The sequence below is a fragment of the Dermacentor andersoni genome, chromosome 9, assembly GCF_023375885.2.
Source record: "Dermacentor andersoni chromosome 9, qqDerAnde1_hic_scaffold, whole genome shotgun sequence".
Taxonomy (NCBI): domain Eukaryota; kingdom Metazoa; phylum Arthropoda; class Arachnida; order Ixodida; family Ixodidae; genus Dermacentor; species Dermacentor andersoni.
The window spans coordinates 140,915,661-140,935,207 of NC_092822.1; the positions used below are offsets into that span (position 1 = coordinate 140,915,661).

A 19,547-nucleotide genomic window follows, 5' to 3' on the forward strand; every position below is an offset into this window, starting at 1 on the left:
TTCGGTGACAACAGACAACGGATAGAACCATCGATAACATTCAAGAAACTTTGTAAATGCAGGTGCGTCCTGTGCCAAGCGATAACGTTTAACTTTTGTTAGCCAGAGAAAAAGCGATCACCCGAGAAAGACAAACAAGTACATGTGTCAATATTGTCGCAAAAATGCGTTAGGAATGCCATCTGGGCCTATAGACAATTTGTATTCAATTGAAGTAGCATTTCAGTGACACCCTCTTCAGAGACAATGTCGACAGGATCCAAAGAATCACAAACCAAATCATCAATATTTCAACAAACAGCTAAAGAAACTGGACACTGAAAAAGAGCACACGACACGGGAACTGACTTCCAACAGATCTGTCTGCACCTGTTTCGTGTGCTCCTTTCCTGCTTCCCATTTTCGCACTGTTTGCTGAAGTATGTGTTCATACCAACAAGTGCCTGGCTAGCCACCACTTTCGTCAAGATTTACGTCATCAGTTGTAAATGCAAAGTGGATGTAAGTATTGAAACATGTTACAAGCACTCTTGTTGCATGCGACTTCCATTCACGACCACTCGGGTAATCGGCTTACGCAACTCTCCGGTGTGATTTAGCCAGATTACGTTTGTAGAAGGGATTTGGCGAAGTGCTATTTTCTGGTGGATCCAATATTAGAAGAAAGTTAGTATAACATATGAGTTTGGACATTTGACCTTCCGTTTCAGGTGAATAATGTGGCAGTTAATCCATGGATTCATTTTCTTTACAAATTTTTTTCTTGTTTAGAATGAAAATATGCAAACAAAATTCACAGTGCTCCTTGAAAGTATTCCATAAAACTGAGACTTCACTACCCCAAAATTTATCAAAAGCAATATCTAGATAATCAAGCACTGACTCATCATTTGCATGCAAAAATATCTTACAAGTTTATGCAGACCTTTACATTATCTTTCGCATGGAGAAAACAGTAGAGATACAAGTACATGTTTGTGATCTGATATACCTTCCAAAACAGATGGTGTGTGCACAGAAAACAAATAGCTAAGTCTAAGACGGAACTACACATCTCTTGAACCCTTGTCAGTTCAGCTACAAGTTTATTAAGATCGTGAACAATTATTAAGTCTGAAATTATGCCCACATATTCAGATAGTTGAAAAAACCCAGTAGGCCAATTCATACTTGGAATATTATTTCCCCTTTGCTTTCATTTGCTTCATTGTCTGTTGGCATCATGGTTGTCACTAAATATCAAGCCCTTCAGTCGCCCTTGTTGCTGCTTTGTTCTCGATTGTTTTTCTTTTGAGAAATGTACTGCCACATGCATCATGACTTAGTCATGCTGAAATCACGTTTGTTTCCACACATCATGCTTGCTTTCTTGGTTCGTTTAAGGGGATGCCTGCACAAATACACATGGCATACACTAATCAGTTTCAATCAGTTTATCATCATTATTATTACATTGTAGTTAATTACATCATATAAAGTGTGCAGACGAGGGTCCCAAAGTACAAGACTGCAACAGGACCCTTGGTGAAGATTGCACATAAATAATGCAAGGATTAGCAGCAGTGTGAACAAAAGAACCAATATATGAAGTAAGAAATAACAGTAAGCTTAACAAAATAAAAAACATAAAAACGTTTGAAAGCAAGAAACAAAGAACGTGAGAAATAAATACAGTATATAGAAACACAAATCTAGTACAACAAAAGAAGCACGAACATCAAAAATATAACAAATAATCTTTTGATGAATCTGAATGCAATTAAAGAAACTTCGGATTTTAGAGGCATGGGTAAATGATTTCATAATGTGGTCGCACAAAAGGCTGAGGATGATTTACCATAATTAGTAGAAACCTTAGGCAACAAAAGATTATTGCTACCAGCAAACCTGGTACAGTTGATATTTACTTAAAGCTCGGAATCAATTAAATTACTAGAACGTTAATGTGTTATTTGTTTATGGGGAACATGCAATAAGCCGGTGGCGCTGCATTTCGGGAGAAATCGAAGGCATCTCACATGCTCGGTGCAGCAGCAGTCGAGCCGGGTCAAGTTGTTAGTGGAACTTTGCAATGTCAAGTGTAGGAATTGCTATGTCATTAGCTGTGCTAGTAACCTTAGTAACTTGCGATTCGCTGATGATATTGCCTTGCTTAGTAACTCAGGGGATCAATTGCAATGCATGCTCACTGACCTGGAAAGGCAAAGTAGAAGTTGGAATGCATCATGTAGCCACGCAACAACAAGGAACAAAGGAGGAAACAGAAGTTGAAGTTCCGCGCCTGTCCTGTGTGTTTCCTTCTTTGTCCCTTGTTGTTACGCAGTTACATGATGCATTCCAATATCGACCACCAACTAGACCGCCTATCCCTGTTAAACAAAGTAGAAGGGTCGGTCTAAAACTTAATCTGCAGAAAACTAAAGTAATGTTTAGCAGTCTCGGAAGAGAACAGCAATTTACAATAGGTAGCGAGGCACTGGAAGTGGTAAGGGAATACATCTACTTGGGGCAGGTAGTGACGGCGGATCTGGATCATGAGACGGAAATAATCAGAAGAATAAGAATGGGCTGGGATGCGCTTGGCAGGCATTCTCAGATCATGAACAGCAGGTTGCCATTATCCCTCAAGAGAGAAGTGTATAATAGCTGTGTCTTGCCAGTACTCACCTACGAGGCAGAAACCTGGAGGCTTACGAAAAGGGTTCTACTTAAATTGAGGATGACACAACAAGCTATGGAAAGGAGAATGATGGGTGTAACATTGAGGGATACGAAAAGAGCAGATTGGGTGAGGGAACAAGCATGAGTTAATGACATCTTAGTTGGAATCAAGAAAAAGAAATGGGCATGGACAGGACATGTAATGAGGAGAGAAGATAACCGATGGTCATTAAGGGTTACAGACTGAATTCCAAGAGAAAGGAAGCATAGCAGGGGGCGGCAGAAAGTTAGGTGGGTGGATGAGGTTAAGAAGTTTGCAGGGGCAACATGGCCACAATTAGCACATGACCGGGGTAGTTGGTGAAGTATGGGAGAAGCCTTTGCCCTGCAGTGGGCGTAGCCAGGCTGATGATGATGATGATGCTGATGAAACTGTGCTACAACAGCTGCCCAGCTGGAATGAACTTTTCTAGTGCGACCATGCTTCAGAGACCAGTGGGAACGCTGGATTCACAGTGTACGCCTGTGAATTAAGTGATCACGGACATCTAGAAAGTGCATTCTGTCACTAGTTCACTGTGAATTTATGCTCCACGCAAGTTAATCAATATCATTACAGTGCAGACGAAACTGAATGGCAGCCAGCAAAGTGTTCACAAGTCTGCAGTCTGCATTTTGTAGGCAGAAAACCATCGACTGATCTCCATTGATCTCCATTGTACGCTCCTGCTGTTTTTCGGCCGACCTACCGCAGAATTACACATGCTGTTACTCATAGACCAATGACTACACATGCGTACCCAAGTGCAAACTGACAAGTCGGCAGGTACATAAGAAGAGATATCAGTCAGTTGGGCGCAATTTCGGAAAGAAAATAGGCTACGCACTACATGTCAGCAGACCGCACTTCATATCAGCATCTGGCAAAATGATGTGGCATTCGGTTCAGTAACCACAGAATTTCTGTACCTAATTTTAGTAGTACCATTGTCATGGGTTTATTTCTTGAAAGTCATTGTGCTAAAGCAATGAGAGGCCGTTGCCACTACTTTCTATTAGGTCTTGTGTATGTTACCCTATGAATAGAACACATTGTTCGGCTAGTTGTTACCCTATGAGCTTCTTAAAGTTGTGGACTCATCAGCCAACACATTTCATTCGGATAACTGATGGCACCTCCATGTAGCCTGGTAGTAATTTTCGCATGAAGGTGAAATACCATAATTTTTTGGAGACAATCGGAGATGGTCAACAATACACTTGAAAACACCTAAATGCCCAGTCTAAACTTAAAGATTCAGATGTTTCTATGTCTGAAGATTTTAGTCCATCTACAAGACATGCTAGAAAAAAACTGGTGGAATTTGTGAAGGCACCGGCGCCTAACACGTGCTTCAAACTGAGGCACGTAAGGTTATTCTTAAACAAGAAATGCTATACCTATTGTGCTGAAAGTGATAGCGTTTGTGAACAAACTAGCATGTATGCTACCACTTCACGTGTTGATCCCAGTGCCGCAGGTGGTTCTGATGATTCGAGATAGCTGGCTGGGCGTCCGCGTGCACAGCCGATCCCTGGAATTTCAGTGCTGCTCACAAATACACGCAGTGTTGTTCGCAATCGCGGTGACTTTTCCTGTGCCGCCGATACCACATCGGCCGACATTATTGTCCTAATGGAAACATGGCTGAATGATTCTGTTAGAAGCACGGAAATCCTCGCTACCCAAAAGCGGTATTCCATATTTCGCTGTGATCGCGGAGTCGCACGTGGTGGCGGTGTTTTGGTCGCTGTCTCTGATCATCTTGATAGCCTTCACATTGATATTCCTACGACGCTAGAGTTTTGATGTGTGCAGATCACGACTGAATATCAAAAACTTCTATTATGTGCATGCTACCGTTCGCCCTCTACTGGGATTGGTTTTTCCAGCGACCTTCATGACGCGCTGAGCGCTGTGTGTGCCAAATTTCCGAATATTCCTGTTTTCTTATTTGGTGATTTTAATTTCCCTAATATTAAATGGTCTAGCACTTCGTATACCACTATCAACTGTTCGACAGAATCGTCTAATTTTGTAAATCTTTGTTCCGACTTTTGTTTAACTCAAGTAATAACGCAGCCTACGAGGGTCACATCTTCAACATCCATTGTATTAGACTTGTTGCTAACAACGGCCCCTATTGCTGTTTCCAATAATACCTATTTATCAGGTATAAGCGATCATTCTTTATTACATGTCGTGTTGAACTTCCCTGCTCGAACGTCGCATAACAATATAAAAGTAATATATGATTATGCTAAAGGAAATTACGCTGCAATCAATAAAACACTTGAAAACTTCCTTGACGAATTTCTGGCTAACTTCAACGAAATATCCGTAAATACCAATTGGCAACTTTTTCAGAAATAAGCTTTGTGAATTGGTCGACTTGTATATTCCTAGAAAAAAGCTTTTAACTAACTGCCACTATCCTTGGTACAACCGCTCATTAAAACGTCTGGCAAACAAAAAAAGGAGGCTTTTCCGCAAAGCTAAGTCTTCTGGAAAGCATGAGCACTGGTCAGCACTGAAAAAAACTTACCAGCTACAAGAAGTCTTTGAAGGAATCGAAGCACTACTACTTCAATGTGACGTTGCCAACGTTTTTAACCAGGAATCCAAAAAAATTTTGGAGTAGTGTCAATAAACGAGAGCAGTCACTTATAACTCTCGCTGACCCTCAGTCACACCCTATTTCAAGCACTGATGTCGCTGAGATCCTTAACGAGACCTTTAGTGCAGCTTTTTCAAGTACCGTAACTGACATTACTAATGTTAGAGACTATGCATGTAACTAAGCTTTCCAATGGACCCTGTCAGGTTTAGTTATGACGGAATTATCAAGATAATTAACAATTTGAAAATCTCCTCTTCTTGCGGGCCTGATAACATTAACACCAAAGTCCTGAAAAATACTAAAGTGTACTCCGCAATTTTTTGACTGAAGATATATGAGCAATCGCTTGAAACAGAGATATACCGCACGAATGGAAACTGGCTAAAGTGATTCCACTCCATAAATCAGGCAACAGGCATTCACCCTTCAATTGTCATCCCATATATTTAACTTCCATTTCATGTGAAATCGTGGAGCATATAATATTTTCTCAATTATCTGGCTTTCTTGAATCATTTTCGTTTTTCACACCTACACAACATGGTTTCAGGAAGCAGTTTTCCTGTGAAACACAGTTATTATCTTTCAGCAACGAGATTCATTCCATTCTTGATGAAGGTTCAGAAGTCAACGTCATATTCTTAGATTTTTGCAGGGCTTTCGCTAAAGTGTCCTATAGTCTTCTGTTGTATAAGCTTGCTCATCTTCATATCGACCCGAATGTTCTAGCATGGATTCATTGTTTTTTATCTAATTGCTCACAGTTTGTCCACGTTAATGGTCTTCAATCATCTTCAATGCCGGTTAGGTCTGGGGTACTACAAGGATCGGTACTCGGACCCTTGTTATTCCTTGTGTACATTAATGATCTGCCTAACAATATAAGATCTTCTATCAAACTCTTTGCAGATGATTGGATACTATACCGTGAAATTATAAACACTAATGATGTCCACTTATTGCAAGCAGATCTTAACTGCATTACTGACTGGTGTACTAAATGGAAAATGGTTTTAAACACATCAAAATGCAAATCCATGCACTTTTCACATCAAGGCGTCTCGCCACCAGCCTCTTACAGCATCAACAATGCTTCGTTAGCCCCGGTTACCTCGTATAAATACCTCGGTGTACATCTGACATCAAATTTATCCTGGAATCAGCATATCACCTACATTACTGGAAACGCGAACCGTATGCTCGGTTACATAAAAAGAAACTTTTCTAATGCGCCCATTTCAGTCAAACTCCTTCTTTATAAAACACTGGTTCGTTCAAAGCTTGACTACGCCGCTTCGATATGGGACCCTCAAGCTAAGTCACTTGTATCTGTGTTGGAAGCTGTTCAGAACCGTGCCGCTCGTTTTATCCTCCACAACTATGACCGCACATCAAGTGTCACACTAATGAAAAACACTTTTTCACTACCATTACTTTCATTGCGCAGGAAAATTTCACGACTCTGTCTTTTTTTTTAAGATCTACAATCTGAATCCTGTTTTGAAAAACGCTTTGCTCCTTCTACCCACCTATGTTTCATCGCACATTGACCATCCACGCGAAGTGGGCGTTCCACCTTGTCACACTACCGCTCGCTTAACTTCTTTCATTCCAACTACGTCATCCGAGTGGAATCACTTGCCAGCAGATGTGGCACTCGCCGACGATCTCGAGCATTTTAAGAATAAGTTAAGTGTCTGCATTTCTTCTTCATGACATGTGTGCCTTTCGTTTCGTGGTCCCTCACAAACTCTGTGTTGCTGATTTCTAGTTTGCCTTGTTAGTTCTTGTTTTCTTTCCTCATTTTTTTAGCTTTCCATGGATGTGCACAATTGCTGAAATCTGTAAATCTGTGAAATCTGTAAAACTCAGTGAAATGAGCTATGTCATGCTATGTATGCAATGCTATGCTATAATGCAATGATATGTAATACTGTGACCCATGAATGTATTTACATTTCTTGTTATCTGTGTTATTGTATGTCTTGCTCCACTCCCCTCAATAATGGCCGCAGGGCCATGAGGGTATTTGAAATAAATAAATAAATAAATAAATAAAATGGGATGACCCCAGTACAGTATACAGATGCTCTATGTTAAGATTACATGACTTATTAAATATGAAGCTGACAATATGTCGAATACTTTTCTAAAAGCTATGACGTCACAAATGCTAACGTTTTCAGGATGTATGTTTCAAATAATTATGGCATGACGTAATAATGATGAGATGAAAGCATGTGTATGGCCAAAAATATGTTGGGAACTGAGATATTAAAGCTGGTTCGTTGGCTGGTTCGTTTTGATTCATAGTGAACGAATAACGCTGTCAACCGATGACAATGAGACGAGACAGCGACACACACATGCGCTGACTTGCAGGTACTTTTATTTTTCGAAGTGTACAAAATATGTTGCACACACAGATAGTATGAGCCGAGGCGATTATGCAGAGAGCGTGTAGTGCAACATGCTTTGGCGAGAGGCAAAGTAGGTGGGTGTTAGCTTGTTATTTTACGAAGCAGAGAGAGAAGCAACGCATTTCTGCAAGATTCTAAAGAGAATAGCGATAATGATAACTAAATGTTTGTAATGCAGCAGTGTCTATTATAGTCACTGGCAATGAAACATGCTGAACGGTGTTGAACAGCATTCCAGTGAGGGAATGAGATAAGCTTGATCTAATGACTCTAGGCATACTGAAAAGGACACTAATGGCAAATACTAAATCGATGTGGACTGTTAAAATACCATTCCAGATTTCTACCTTGCAGCACTTTTTTAATGCCAAGGAAATACTCAGTTCACAGGAAAATTTTGTCTGAAAGGTCCGCACACCTTTCTTTAGCGCAGTTCAAGTTGCCCGCCCTCAAGCAGGGAGTGGTTACATTGCATATGCCATCACCGCCTTTTACTGCTGTCTGTGAGTAAAACAGTGCCCGAGAGATGGCACTATGGTTTTCTGCACAAAATGCAAATGCTCTGCCATGGAGAAACTGAGCCAAGACGGATAGTCTAATTTGCCGCTGCAGCTGCTCTTGGTTGAGTGGCATAGACCGTTGAGGAAACCCCCCAACATCACATGGGAGTGGAATTCTCTGCTACTTGCAGTTTGTGAGTTTCGTGAGCCAGCAAAACCAGTGCAGAACTACGCAATAACGAGACTACTGAAACACAAAAAAAGTGGGCAGGAAAAAGTTGAGATAATGAAACCTTTCAACCGCCTGTGTCCTTGTCAAGGGCAATGTCAGTGGGTTATTTTTTTCTAAAAATGAAATAGAATTGGACAAGCAGCATTTTCTTTTATCTTACAATTCAATGCAGTGATCTTATTGTGAATACTAGCGACAGAGTTATAATGAGGAGTGCCTTCTTCATCAGGCTAGTAGTTGAATGTCCAGGGGAGTCTAATCGTGCATTGCCTTTACCTCAATTTCTCCATTACAAAAGCCCTGTTCACGATAAAGTTGAGGCCTTAGACATTCTCGAGCACTAATCTATCACTTTAGCTTGACTTATGTGCCTTTAGTGTCCCTTCAAGTCTTGGGTTAGTATGTGAGCTTGCACATAATAGATGGCACATTGCAAAGATTACGTTTTAGGTAGCTTAGCATATAGAATGCATCAGCAGTGCCAGTGCGAATGTCTTAGTATTTGTAGGAAGAAGTCTGGTTTGTTATTGAAACAAGAGCAAAGTAACAAGAGTAGAAGAAAGTGAATTAAGAGAGAACAGGTGTGAAACATACGCACAACAACCACGGAAAGAAGACGAGAGAAAAAAGGGCTTGTGTTACAAGGATTACCTTCCATGGTTGTTGCACATCTGTTTCACACCAGTTATCATGTACTAAGCCCAGGAGCAAGTTTTACTGAATTAAGAGAGTAAGAGCAAAACATGGGTGAAGGTCAGCATTTTTCTGTTAGATGACAACAGTTTGTAATGCAGTCGAAGAAACCTTGCTGGAGAGTGACCCGATTGAACGGTGAGCGAATGATAACATGGCTTATTTGGTCCTTGAAGAACCTTGAAACCCTTTGAACTCAAATATCAAGTTTTCAAGGCCTTCAATGCCTTTGAATGTTTTAGGGTCCTTGAAAACCCTGGAATATTAAGCACTTTCAATCATTGACTACATTTAGTAGATTTTTGGAAATTACTGAAAACATTAAAGCACTTATTTCGGTGCAAATTTATTGTGTTGTGTCTCTGTGCTTAAGTACAGGAGTGCACTCCACGCTTGTACCATTACTGGCTAGCTGCTGCAGTGGCTGCATGAAGACTTCTCCCAATGCATTGTTCGTGACACTGTGACTATTACAGGTGACATCCTGAGCACAGAGATGACAGGAGAACCGAGGAAGTCAGTGGTCTCCGCAACACAACATTATTGTTCTGTTTTGGAAGCAGAGAAGCAACAGCTTTTAGTAACAATGGGTCTGAACAAGTGCCACCTCGAGGCAGAAAGTGTGAAAAAAACAAAACGATAAACATGAGGAGGCAGCAGTGACTGTGTGTGTTAACATCTGCAGTCACCTGTGCGAAGACACCAGAGAGTAAATGTGGCCTTGCTTGCATGGAGAAATCAAACAGCATAAGTGAGGCTGTCAGAGACAAAGCCCAAGAGATTTTGAGCATCAGCTAAGAACTTGAAAACCAAGAGGTAGCGTGGGCCTGTTGCACCCATGTTTTCTGTGGCATTACTATAGACGGCATGGTCCATGAAAATATTGTTACGGGGATGTTGTGAGTATAGAAAGACTATATATACAATATATATACAGGATGAGTCAGAGTAGTTAAGATGGCTGACCACTAACAACACGCAGCAGCCAGTGTCTCCGACCTTCTGCTTCCTCTATCTTCGTTCATCCTTCCGTAACAGGACTGCCGGGTGGCGAAGCACGGTCTCGGCGCATGGTAGGTGAAGAATTGCGAGCGAAGTATGGTTTCAGCCGCTAAACGTGCACGACATCAACAGCGTCTGACTTGAGGATGCATCAAAGTGTAGTGGCGAAATCTCGTAATTTACATCATTAACTTGGCGTAGGATATCATAAGGCCCTGTGTAGCGAGAGAGAAGCTTCTGGAAGAGGCCAACCCGATGACATGGTAATCAGAGGAGCACCCAAGCACCTGGCACAAACTTAACATCGCGATGGCAGCAGTCATAACGCTCTTCTTCTATATGCTGCGAGGCTAATAAACGAGATCGGGCAACTTGACATGCCATGTGAGTGCAATCGATGACTTCACGAGCGTGCTCAGTTGCAACACGTGGCACAGAAGGGAGGATGCTGTCAAACGGCAATGTGGGATTGTGACCATACAAGAGATAAAAGGGTGAATATCCTGCGGTGCCATGTCAGGACTAGTTATACGCGAACGTCACGTAAGCCAGCGTGGCGTCCCAGTCGCGGTGACCGTTGGAGATGTACATCGGCAGCATCTCTGTGATTGTTCGGTTGAGTCGTTCCATAAGATCATTCGTTTGTGGGTGGTAGGCGGTGGACAGCTTGTGCTCAGTGGCACAAGAACGGAGGAGGTCATCGACAACTTGAGATAAGAATGAGCGGCCGTGGTCTGTAAGTAAGTCGAGGTGCACCGTGGTGGAGAATGACATCATGGAGGAGAAAATCGGCGATGTCTCTTGCGCAACTAGTCAGCAACACCTTTGTTATCGTGTAGCATGTCAGGTAATCAGTAGCGACGGTGATACACTTATTCCCTCTAGTTGTCGTCGGAAAAGGGCCAAGCAGGTCAAGGCCTATGCGAAAGAACGGTTCAGAGGGCACTTTAATTGCATAGAGTCATCCGACAGGTGCCAGGGGAGGTTTCTTTCAGTGCTGACACAATTCGCAAGTTGCGACATAACGACGCACAGAGCAGTAGAGAACCGGCGTCGTACGCGATCGTATGTACGCAAAACTCCAAGGTGTCCCGCCGTCGGTGCATCGTGAAGTTGTTCAAGAATGACGGATCGCAGATGACGAGGAAGAACAAGGAGCAACTCAGGGCCATCAGGGTTGATATTGTGGCGGTAGAGGATGCCGTCCTGCAGCACGAACATGCAGCACGCGCCGTTGGTGCTGCCAGATTCCACTCTGGTGATGATGGACTGTAAGGATGCATCGCGTTGTTGTTCAGTGCGCGTGTCGGTCATGTCAGTCAAAGCCATCACACAGGTCACCGGATCATGCGCAACAGGATCAGGAGAATCCACGGAGTGCTGCAAGAGGCAGTAAGCGTCCTTGTGGGGGTGTCAAGTCATGTAATGGATACTAAACGAAAATTCTTGGAGCCGCAAAGCCCAGCGACCAAGCCATTCAGTTGGTTCCCGAAGGGAAGACAACCAGCAGAGTGTGTGACAACCGAAAACGTGCGGTCGTACAAATATGGCCGGAACTTGGCGACAGCTCAAACTAATGCCAAGTACTCCTGCTCGGTGATAGAGTAATTTCTCTCAGCAGGTGAAGGCAGGCGGCTGGCGTAACCAATCACACACTTGGTACCATTCTGTTGTTGGGCGAGAACAGTGCCTATGCCATGGCCGCTTGCGTCAGTGTGGACTTCGGTCAGTGCAGGTGGATCAAAGTGGGCAAGTGTGGGAGGGGTGGTCAGAAACCCAATGAGAGCGGCAAATGCGTGAGCCTACTCCGGGCCCCATGAGGATGGCGTGTTCTTCTTTAGAAGATCTGTCAAAGGCTGAGCAACGTCAGCAAAGTTTTTGACGAAACGGCGAAAGTAAGAACACAGGCTGACAAAGCAGTGCACGTCAGAAGCAGAACATGGTACAGGAAAACTGTGTATGGCGCGAACTTTTTCCAGATCTGGTTGATTGTTGACACCGGAAGCATCAACGAGGTGTCTCAACACGGTAATCTGACGGCGCCCGAATTGACACTTCGTGGAGTTAAGTTTAAGGCCGGCTTTTCGGAAGACCGCAAGAATTGCAGCGAGTCGGGTAATGTGGCTGCTAAACGTGGGAGAAAAAACAATAACGTCGTCAAAGTAACAAAGACAGGTGGTACAGTGTAGCCTCGCGGAAGAGAGTCCATCATATGTTCAAATGTCGCAGGAGCATTACATAGGCCAAAGGGCATGACTTTGAACGGATATAAGCCATCCGGTGTGATGAAGGTAGTCTTCTCACGGTCCATTTCATCAACTGAAATCTACCAGTAGCCGGATCAAAGATCGATGGACGAGAGGTATTTAGCTCCATGCAAGCAGTCCAAGGCGTCATCGATGCGTGGTAGTGGGTAGACGTCTTTTCGTGTGATCTTGTTTAAGTGGCAGTAATCAACGAAAAAACGCCAGGTACCATCTTTCTTTTTCACAAGGACGACAGGTGAAGCCCAAGGGCTGGCTGATGGCTCTATGACCCCTTTGCAGAGCATTTTGTCCACTTCTGATTGGATGACTCGACGTTCAGAATGCGATACACGACAGGGACGCCGACGAATAGGAGTCGGGTCTCCAGTGTTTATACGGTGGTGAACAACAGATGTTTGGCCTGAAGGCCTATCGCTGAAATCAAAGATGTCACTGTACAATTCAAGCAGGAGACATATGTCCGGGGCCTGTGCAGAGGTGAGGTCAGGTGCAATCATCTTTGCCAAGTCATCCGTTAGGGAACTAGAGCTGTGAGCTGCAATTGGTGCAAAAAAACTGCTCTCGCAATTCATACTTTCAATGTCACATTCGAAAGTATTAGAAACGCTGGCCAAGAACATGCCGGATGGAAGCACTTGAGGGCAGCGGCTGAAATTCAGAAGCGGTAGAATGACGTCATTATTAGTTACCGTGACCAACTTATGCGGAAGAGCAATGTTCCAGTTCAAAAGCACGTCGATGATAAAGCGAAGCACATATTCACCGTCAGGAACCTGTGGCTGGGCAGTCAAAGTGACGTAACTGCCTCTGGTGACAGATGCACCTCGTGAAGTGAGCACAAGTGCAGTGGGCGGTGTTCGGAGCATCAGCGAGTTGAGGCAGTTCTAACTGAAGAATGCCGGTCGTGCAGTCAATGAGAGCAGAATGAGTGGATAAAAAGTCCAATCCAAGGATAACATCGTGGGGGCAGTTGTCGATCACAGCAAAGAGAATAGAAGTAGGGCACCTGGCTATATTTAAATGCGCAGTACACATTCCAAGAACAACCAGCACGCCGCCGTCGGCCACACGAAGCACTTGGGCAGCTGCTATGGTGAGGACCTTCTTTAAACGTCTACGTAGGCTAGCACTTATCATAGATATGTGGGCTCCAGTGTCGACGCGTGCTTGGACAGGTGCGCCATCTATTTTAACGTCTATTACACTTCTCCTTGTGAGCACAGACAGAGGACTTGCTGCGGCAGTAGGCAATGCAACACCATCTCCGAGGGCTGCATTTCTTAGTTTTCCAAAAGGGTGCAGCCAAAAGCCACAGGGGATGAAAGGAGACGTGGCTGCGGCAAATGGGAAGATGGATGACGTGTTTGCAGTGAACGAGACTGGTGCCTGCACAGCAATGGTGAGCGACTGTACCACGTGTTCCTAGCAGAGTTGTCGGCGCTATTAGACCCGGCGGTGGCTGAAACATTGCGGGCATTTGCATCAAAACTGCTCAGGTTGGTCGGCGTGCAAGGTGCTGAAGGCCACGAATTGCGACAGTATCGGGCGACATGACCAATGCGGCGACAGGTGAAACATATTGGCTGGTCGTCCACAGTTCTCCACTCCATCGGGTTGCGATAGCACGGAGAGAAGCTTCGGGGTGGAGTGAAAATAGTAGAAGGGCGTTCGTTAGTTCTGGGATTGGCGAGAGCACATACGGAATGTAAAGGAATGTTTTCAAGTTCCTGATGAATGATGGTTTGTATGAGAGGAACGGAAAAAATGGTAGCGTCAGAGCTACGCGAACAGAAAGCTGCGGGTGCCGTCGCGTCCAGTTCACGTCAAACTATTCGCACCACGTCCTCTGATGGGGACGCATGCTGCTGTGCGGTTTGTTCTTTACCCGTTGACCTTGCGGCAGTATTGTAAAGTCTGGCGAATGCGTGCAAGACATGTTGGCTTTTGGCCTGCTCGAATTGTCGGCACTCTTTAATGATAGCATCAACTGTAGAGCAGCTTTTGCACATGAGCAGATTAAAGGCATCGTCAGTAATGTCCTTAAGCACATGCCCGTCTTTCTCAGCTTCTGTCATGTCGTGATCGGCGTTATGAGAAAGTGCCAGCACATCCTGGATGTACGAGAGATAGGACTCCGTGGGGGATTGGGCTTTGCTTTGCGGCAATTTGACGGCTGGCTGGTTTGCCAAACAACTCTGTCAACTTCTTTTTGCTTTGGTCCCAGCTGGTTAGCTCCTCTACGTGGTTTTCGTACCACAGCTTTGCCATCCCTCTTAGGTAAAGCAAGAGGTTAGCTAGCATTAGCGTAGGGTCCCATCTGTTGATTCCACTCTCGTGTTATAGCCCATAGTCACGTGTTATAGCCACATAGCCACCCACTCTTCGACGTCGGCGCCATCGGTCCTGCAGAAAGTTCCAGGATCCTTGGGTTGCACAACCACAACTGAAGATGACAGCGACGTAGCTGGCGACGGTGATGTTGGAGGCGGCAACAACGTTGATCTCGCGTGCTTACCGTCATTCATTTTGCAGACGGTGATCCGACGTCCATGGCAGAGCTCTGTTTCTAGCTGTGGTACCCTGCACCTCCCACCAATATGTTACAGGGGTGTTGCGAGTATAGAAAGACTATATTTACAATATATATACAGGATGAGTCAGAGTAGTTAAGATGGCTGACCACCAACAGCACGCAGCAGCCAGCGTCTCCGATCTTCTTCTTCCTCTCTGTCTTCATTCATCCGTGCATAACAATATAATGGCTTCACCTTGAAAGTTCTTGAAAATCATTGAAATTTTTACCTCAGAAGCATGGGTAAACTATGCAGTCGTTGGCAGAGAGCTGACTGAGTGACGTAATATCAGATGATAGGTCGTTGAAGAAGATTAGAATGGTACTAGGACGCTCCCCTGGGCAACACCTGATGATACTTAACTGAGGGGGGAAAGAAATGTTATTGAGAACAGTGAATTGTTTACGGAAGGACAGTTCCTAAACTATGAGGCTGTTAGGCAGAAATAGTTAATTAGTAAAGTCTACTGTATAACAATACACAATAAATACATATACATATAAATAACACAACCACAAATATAACACGAAGGGGGACTTTCAATCTCTGAGAACAGGGAAAAAATATATATTATGGTTATAAAATTTATGATTATTATGAAATTAGGAAGTTCGTGGGTGTTAGTTGGAATTGGTTGGCACGGGACAGGGGTAATGGAGATCCCAGGGAGAGGCCTTCGTCCTGCAGTGGACATAAAATAGGCTGCAGCTGCTGATGATGATAATGCATAGTGATGCCGCAGAGAAACAGGAAATGACTCAGAAAAGCAGATGCCTGCAGGGCGCTTAATTCATTATTACTGCAAACTGCATGTGTAGGGATCAAGGGGCCTTCCTGTGCCTCATCTCCCAGCTTGGCGCTTAGCTTTATCTCTGGGAACCATTGCCCCAGTGACAACATAGTGGACACTGCTAGCGTGCTGGAGCTAATTTCTCGCAGAAAACATTCTTCTTCTTTCCGGTGTCAAGTCACCGCACGAGCACACGTCATCGGGTCCCGCCTTGATTCCCCTCCCCCCCCCTCCACTCGAGCTCTCTTCGGCTGAGCCCTTCGTCACTGCGGCAGATGATGCTCACAGACCCGCAATTATGTAGTTGCTTACGTGGGGTCTCTGCTCCCGCAACTTCTCATTCTCACGCTAGGGGGACTGCTACCCGGTTAGCCCTAGCGTTGTGGGTGTGCGTACTCAACTGTTTTTGCGGTGAGCCTTTGGCTGTAAGTGCCCTGATGTCGCACTGTGCTGTATCTTGGAGTAATAAACCCGTGTTTTTTTATATTCTGATTCTGGAGCCTTCTCTGCACCATGTCCGAGATTCGACGAACCCTGCCATGGTGCCTTTGTGCATTTCGGAGTGGAGGAGCATTGTGCCCTTTTCTGACCATTGCTCGTAGGGTGAGCCTCATGCAAACCCATCTCCACAGGTTTTAATTTGAGCGCATGCTCAATTTACTTGTCACTGTTGGTGCTGTCGTCACTGTCTGCGAGAATAGCATCCTATTCCATGCCACCAAGTTTTGAGCATGGCTCTGTACACGGTAGCGATTGTGGTGGTGCCTAGTTGTTTAGCTCGCTCACACTGCAGTTTGAAGCAGCAGGAAAAATAAGGGGGGGGGGGGGGGGGGGGCATTATATCCATGTCATGAGCCCGAATATAATGCAAGGCATGTCCTGAGGCCAGAAAGTTAAATAAAAGACGTGTTGTGCAAATGCGGTATTTACGTATTTTTACATGAAAACCCCTTTTTGGAAGCCATGACTTAGTGTAGCGCACTGTTGAACAAAGGAGAACAATGAAGTTCAGAGTTTGACGGAAGCCTGTCTGGTCGGGATGAAACATGGTTAAAAGGTAAACAATAACCCGGGTACGTCATGTGTTCAAAACTATTTAAGCAAGCTGCTCGAACACCTTTGTTTATTTTACCTGTGAACAAGGCTCCCGTGTGGGAGCTGAAATGTCTTCTTTTCTTTTAAATCTTACTTTGGTCGGCGTAGTGCCCCGGGTTTTTGTTTACCTTTTAACCAAAGGAGAACAATGAGTGCCTTTTCCGAAGTGATGTTGCTTAGAAAGGAAAAAGCTGTTAACTTCTGAATGTGATGCAATGATGTGTTTGAGGACTTTGCTTGGAAAGCTGGTTGGGGACATGAGACACTAGGTAGACGATGTGCTTTTGTCTGCTGAGCTGAAAATGACCTTGACAGCTTTCCACTCATATGGGCTCTCATCTGTCTCTAATGATGGCTGGAAAATAAGACAAAGGATGGCACTAGAGAGAACTACAGTGTGTTTTAATATCATTCTTGTCTATCCCAGAAGACTGCAGTTTATACAATGAGCCTTTGTGTAACATTCTCGTACTTTGCTGTTGCAGTCATTGCTTCAGGCAAAACTGCAACTTTTTGGCACTGCTCCCCTAGGTTTCACACCTTACACAGGAGCGGGTAAACTATACAAAAATAAGAATTGCAACACACATTCTACGTGTAATGTGCAGTGTAGAGAATTTGCTGTCATGAGCGCGTGTGATGCATTGGGTGGAGACACCACAGTGGGTCATGTGTCCTCGCTGCTGCAGCCATTGACCTGCTGGAGCGCATGCTGGAACTGGATGCAGACAAGCGGCCCACTGCCACTGAGGCTCTGGCACACCCGTACTTGGCCAGCCTAGCGGACCCGTCAGACGAGCCATCAGCCGAGCCCTGCGATCAGTCCTTCGAGGATCGTGACCTCAGTGTGCACGAGTGGAAACGTGAGTGGACCGGTTACAGTGATAAAAGGTTGTAATGTGCTTGAGCATTATTGTTTCATAAAGTGCGGATACTTTGCCTTACTGTGCCAAGAAGTTGAACCTAGACACTTAGGCAAAATTTCAATAATTTGTGCCCAGTCAGGAGGTTGTCTTTGGCTGCCTTTCAAGAGAAAGTAGAAAATACTGCAAATTCCGTTGTTAATTCTCACTGCCTTTTCGTGTGGTTGTGAAAGCAGGCAGGATTTAGAGCTAAAGAAGAGGTACTGATAATGCACTGTCACGCACAAGCTTTGTGGTGTGGTACGACGTCCTTAAAGATTGATGGCTATGTATAGTACAATGTGGTATTTAGCCACACCTGCCAACTCTAATCTTTAAGAAATGTGGCAGTTGAAGCCAAAACAACACAAAAATTTGCTGAAATACCCTAAAAATATTGATTTATCTAAATTGTGACTTTCACATTCACTTTATTAGCTTAAAGATCCACAGGATTGGGGGTATTACATAAGTGTTGGGTAACAGATATAAAGCAAAAAACTAAGTACTCGAAAAAAATGCGTATAAGTACACATCTGCTTACTGTTAAATATGTTATACAGTTGAAAAATGTGGATAGGCAGGTGATTGCAGTGTGATTCTCGGGTGAAAGGCCATTCCAGTCCGAGGCTGAACGTGGAAGGAATGATGAGGCAAGTGTGCGCACGTGGCCGGGCAACTGGAAGGGTGGATTGATGTGCGGGTATCGTATGATGAAGTGAATAACTTATGAAATGAGTGCGTACTAGCGAGTCAGGGTTGTTTGGCCAGGCTGTGCTTTTAACGATGATATACTGGCATTATATGAATAGCAAGAATGAATGAAATCTTGTGGCACGATATTATACTGATTCTAGCAAGTTTGTTAAATATTTTTGGTTAGGACTCCAGATGGCAGAGGCATATCCAGCTTAGAGCATACGAGTGACTTGTAGGAAAGCAATTTTATATTTGGTGGCGCATGACATAGATGATGTTTTAAGAATCCAAGACTTCTGTTAGCAGATGATATGGCTTTAGTGACATGCACTGTCATGATCCGCCTGGGTTCGTGTATGAGGGAGGGCTTGAGGCACCCTCTGTTGGACATGCTCCGCAGCATGGTGGTGACAAACGATGACTGACCCCGAGCAGCTGTGCTCGCCGGTGGTTGTTGGTGTGGTGACCAATGATGCTTCTTACATGAACATGCCAGGTTAGATCGTTGGACAACGTTACACCGAGGTATTTATAAGACTGTGTTAATTCTCTCGTGACATGTGAGATTGTAAACACAACAAAAGAGGATTACATTTTCGGTTAAATGACACGAGTTTGCTTTTATTGGGGTTTAGTTCCATGAGCCATTACCTCTCCTGGATGCAATTTCAGTCAGTTTGGAAAGCTTGTTCACCAGCGGGGTTATTAGCTGTGCAGTAGATAACACAGTCATTGACAAAGATACAAATGTTACAGGAGATATGCGTTGGTAGGTCGTTAATATGTATTAAATGTAGGAGGGGACCAAGGACTGATCTTTGCAGGACGCCTGATGTTACTGGAAGAGAACTATATCATAAGAGTCCAACAAACAAAGATACCAAGGACAACACAGAGGAAATTACTTGTACTTACTAATTGAAATAAAGAAATGATAAATTAATGGAATTAAAAGTGGATGAAAAAACAACTTGTAGCAGGTGGGGAACGATCCCATGTCTTCGCATTACGCGTGCAATGCTTTACCAATTCAGCTACCGCGGCGCCATTTTC

The 19,547-nt window shown here is 44.1% G+C and overlaps 1 protein-coding gene across 7 annotated transcripts in view; it reads left to right on the forward strand.

Moving 5' to 3' along the window:
* Positions 1–19,547, forward strand: part of p38b (p38b MAP kinase) — a 457,389-nt gene that overhangs the window by 280,263 nt on the left and 157,579 nt on the right. For all 7 annotated transcript variants that reach the window (XM_050177284.3, XM_055070036.2, XM_050177282.3 and 4 more), the window contains one exon: positions 17,583–17,756. In XM_050177284.3, coding sequence (XP_050033241.1) covers positions 17,583–17,756 — 174 coding nt within the window. The remainder of the gene's footprint in view (positions 1–17,582; positions 17,757–19,547) is intronic.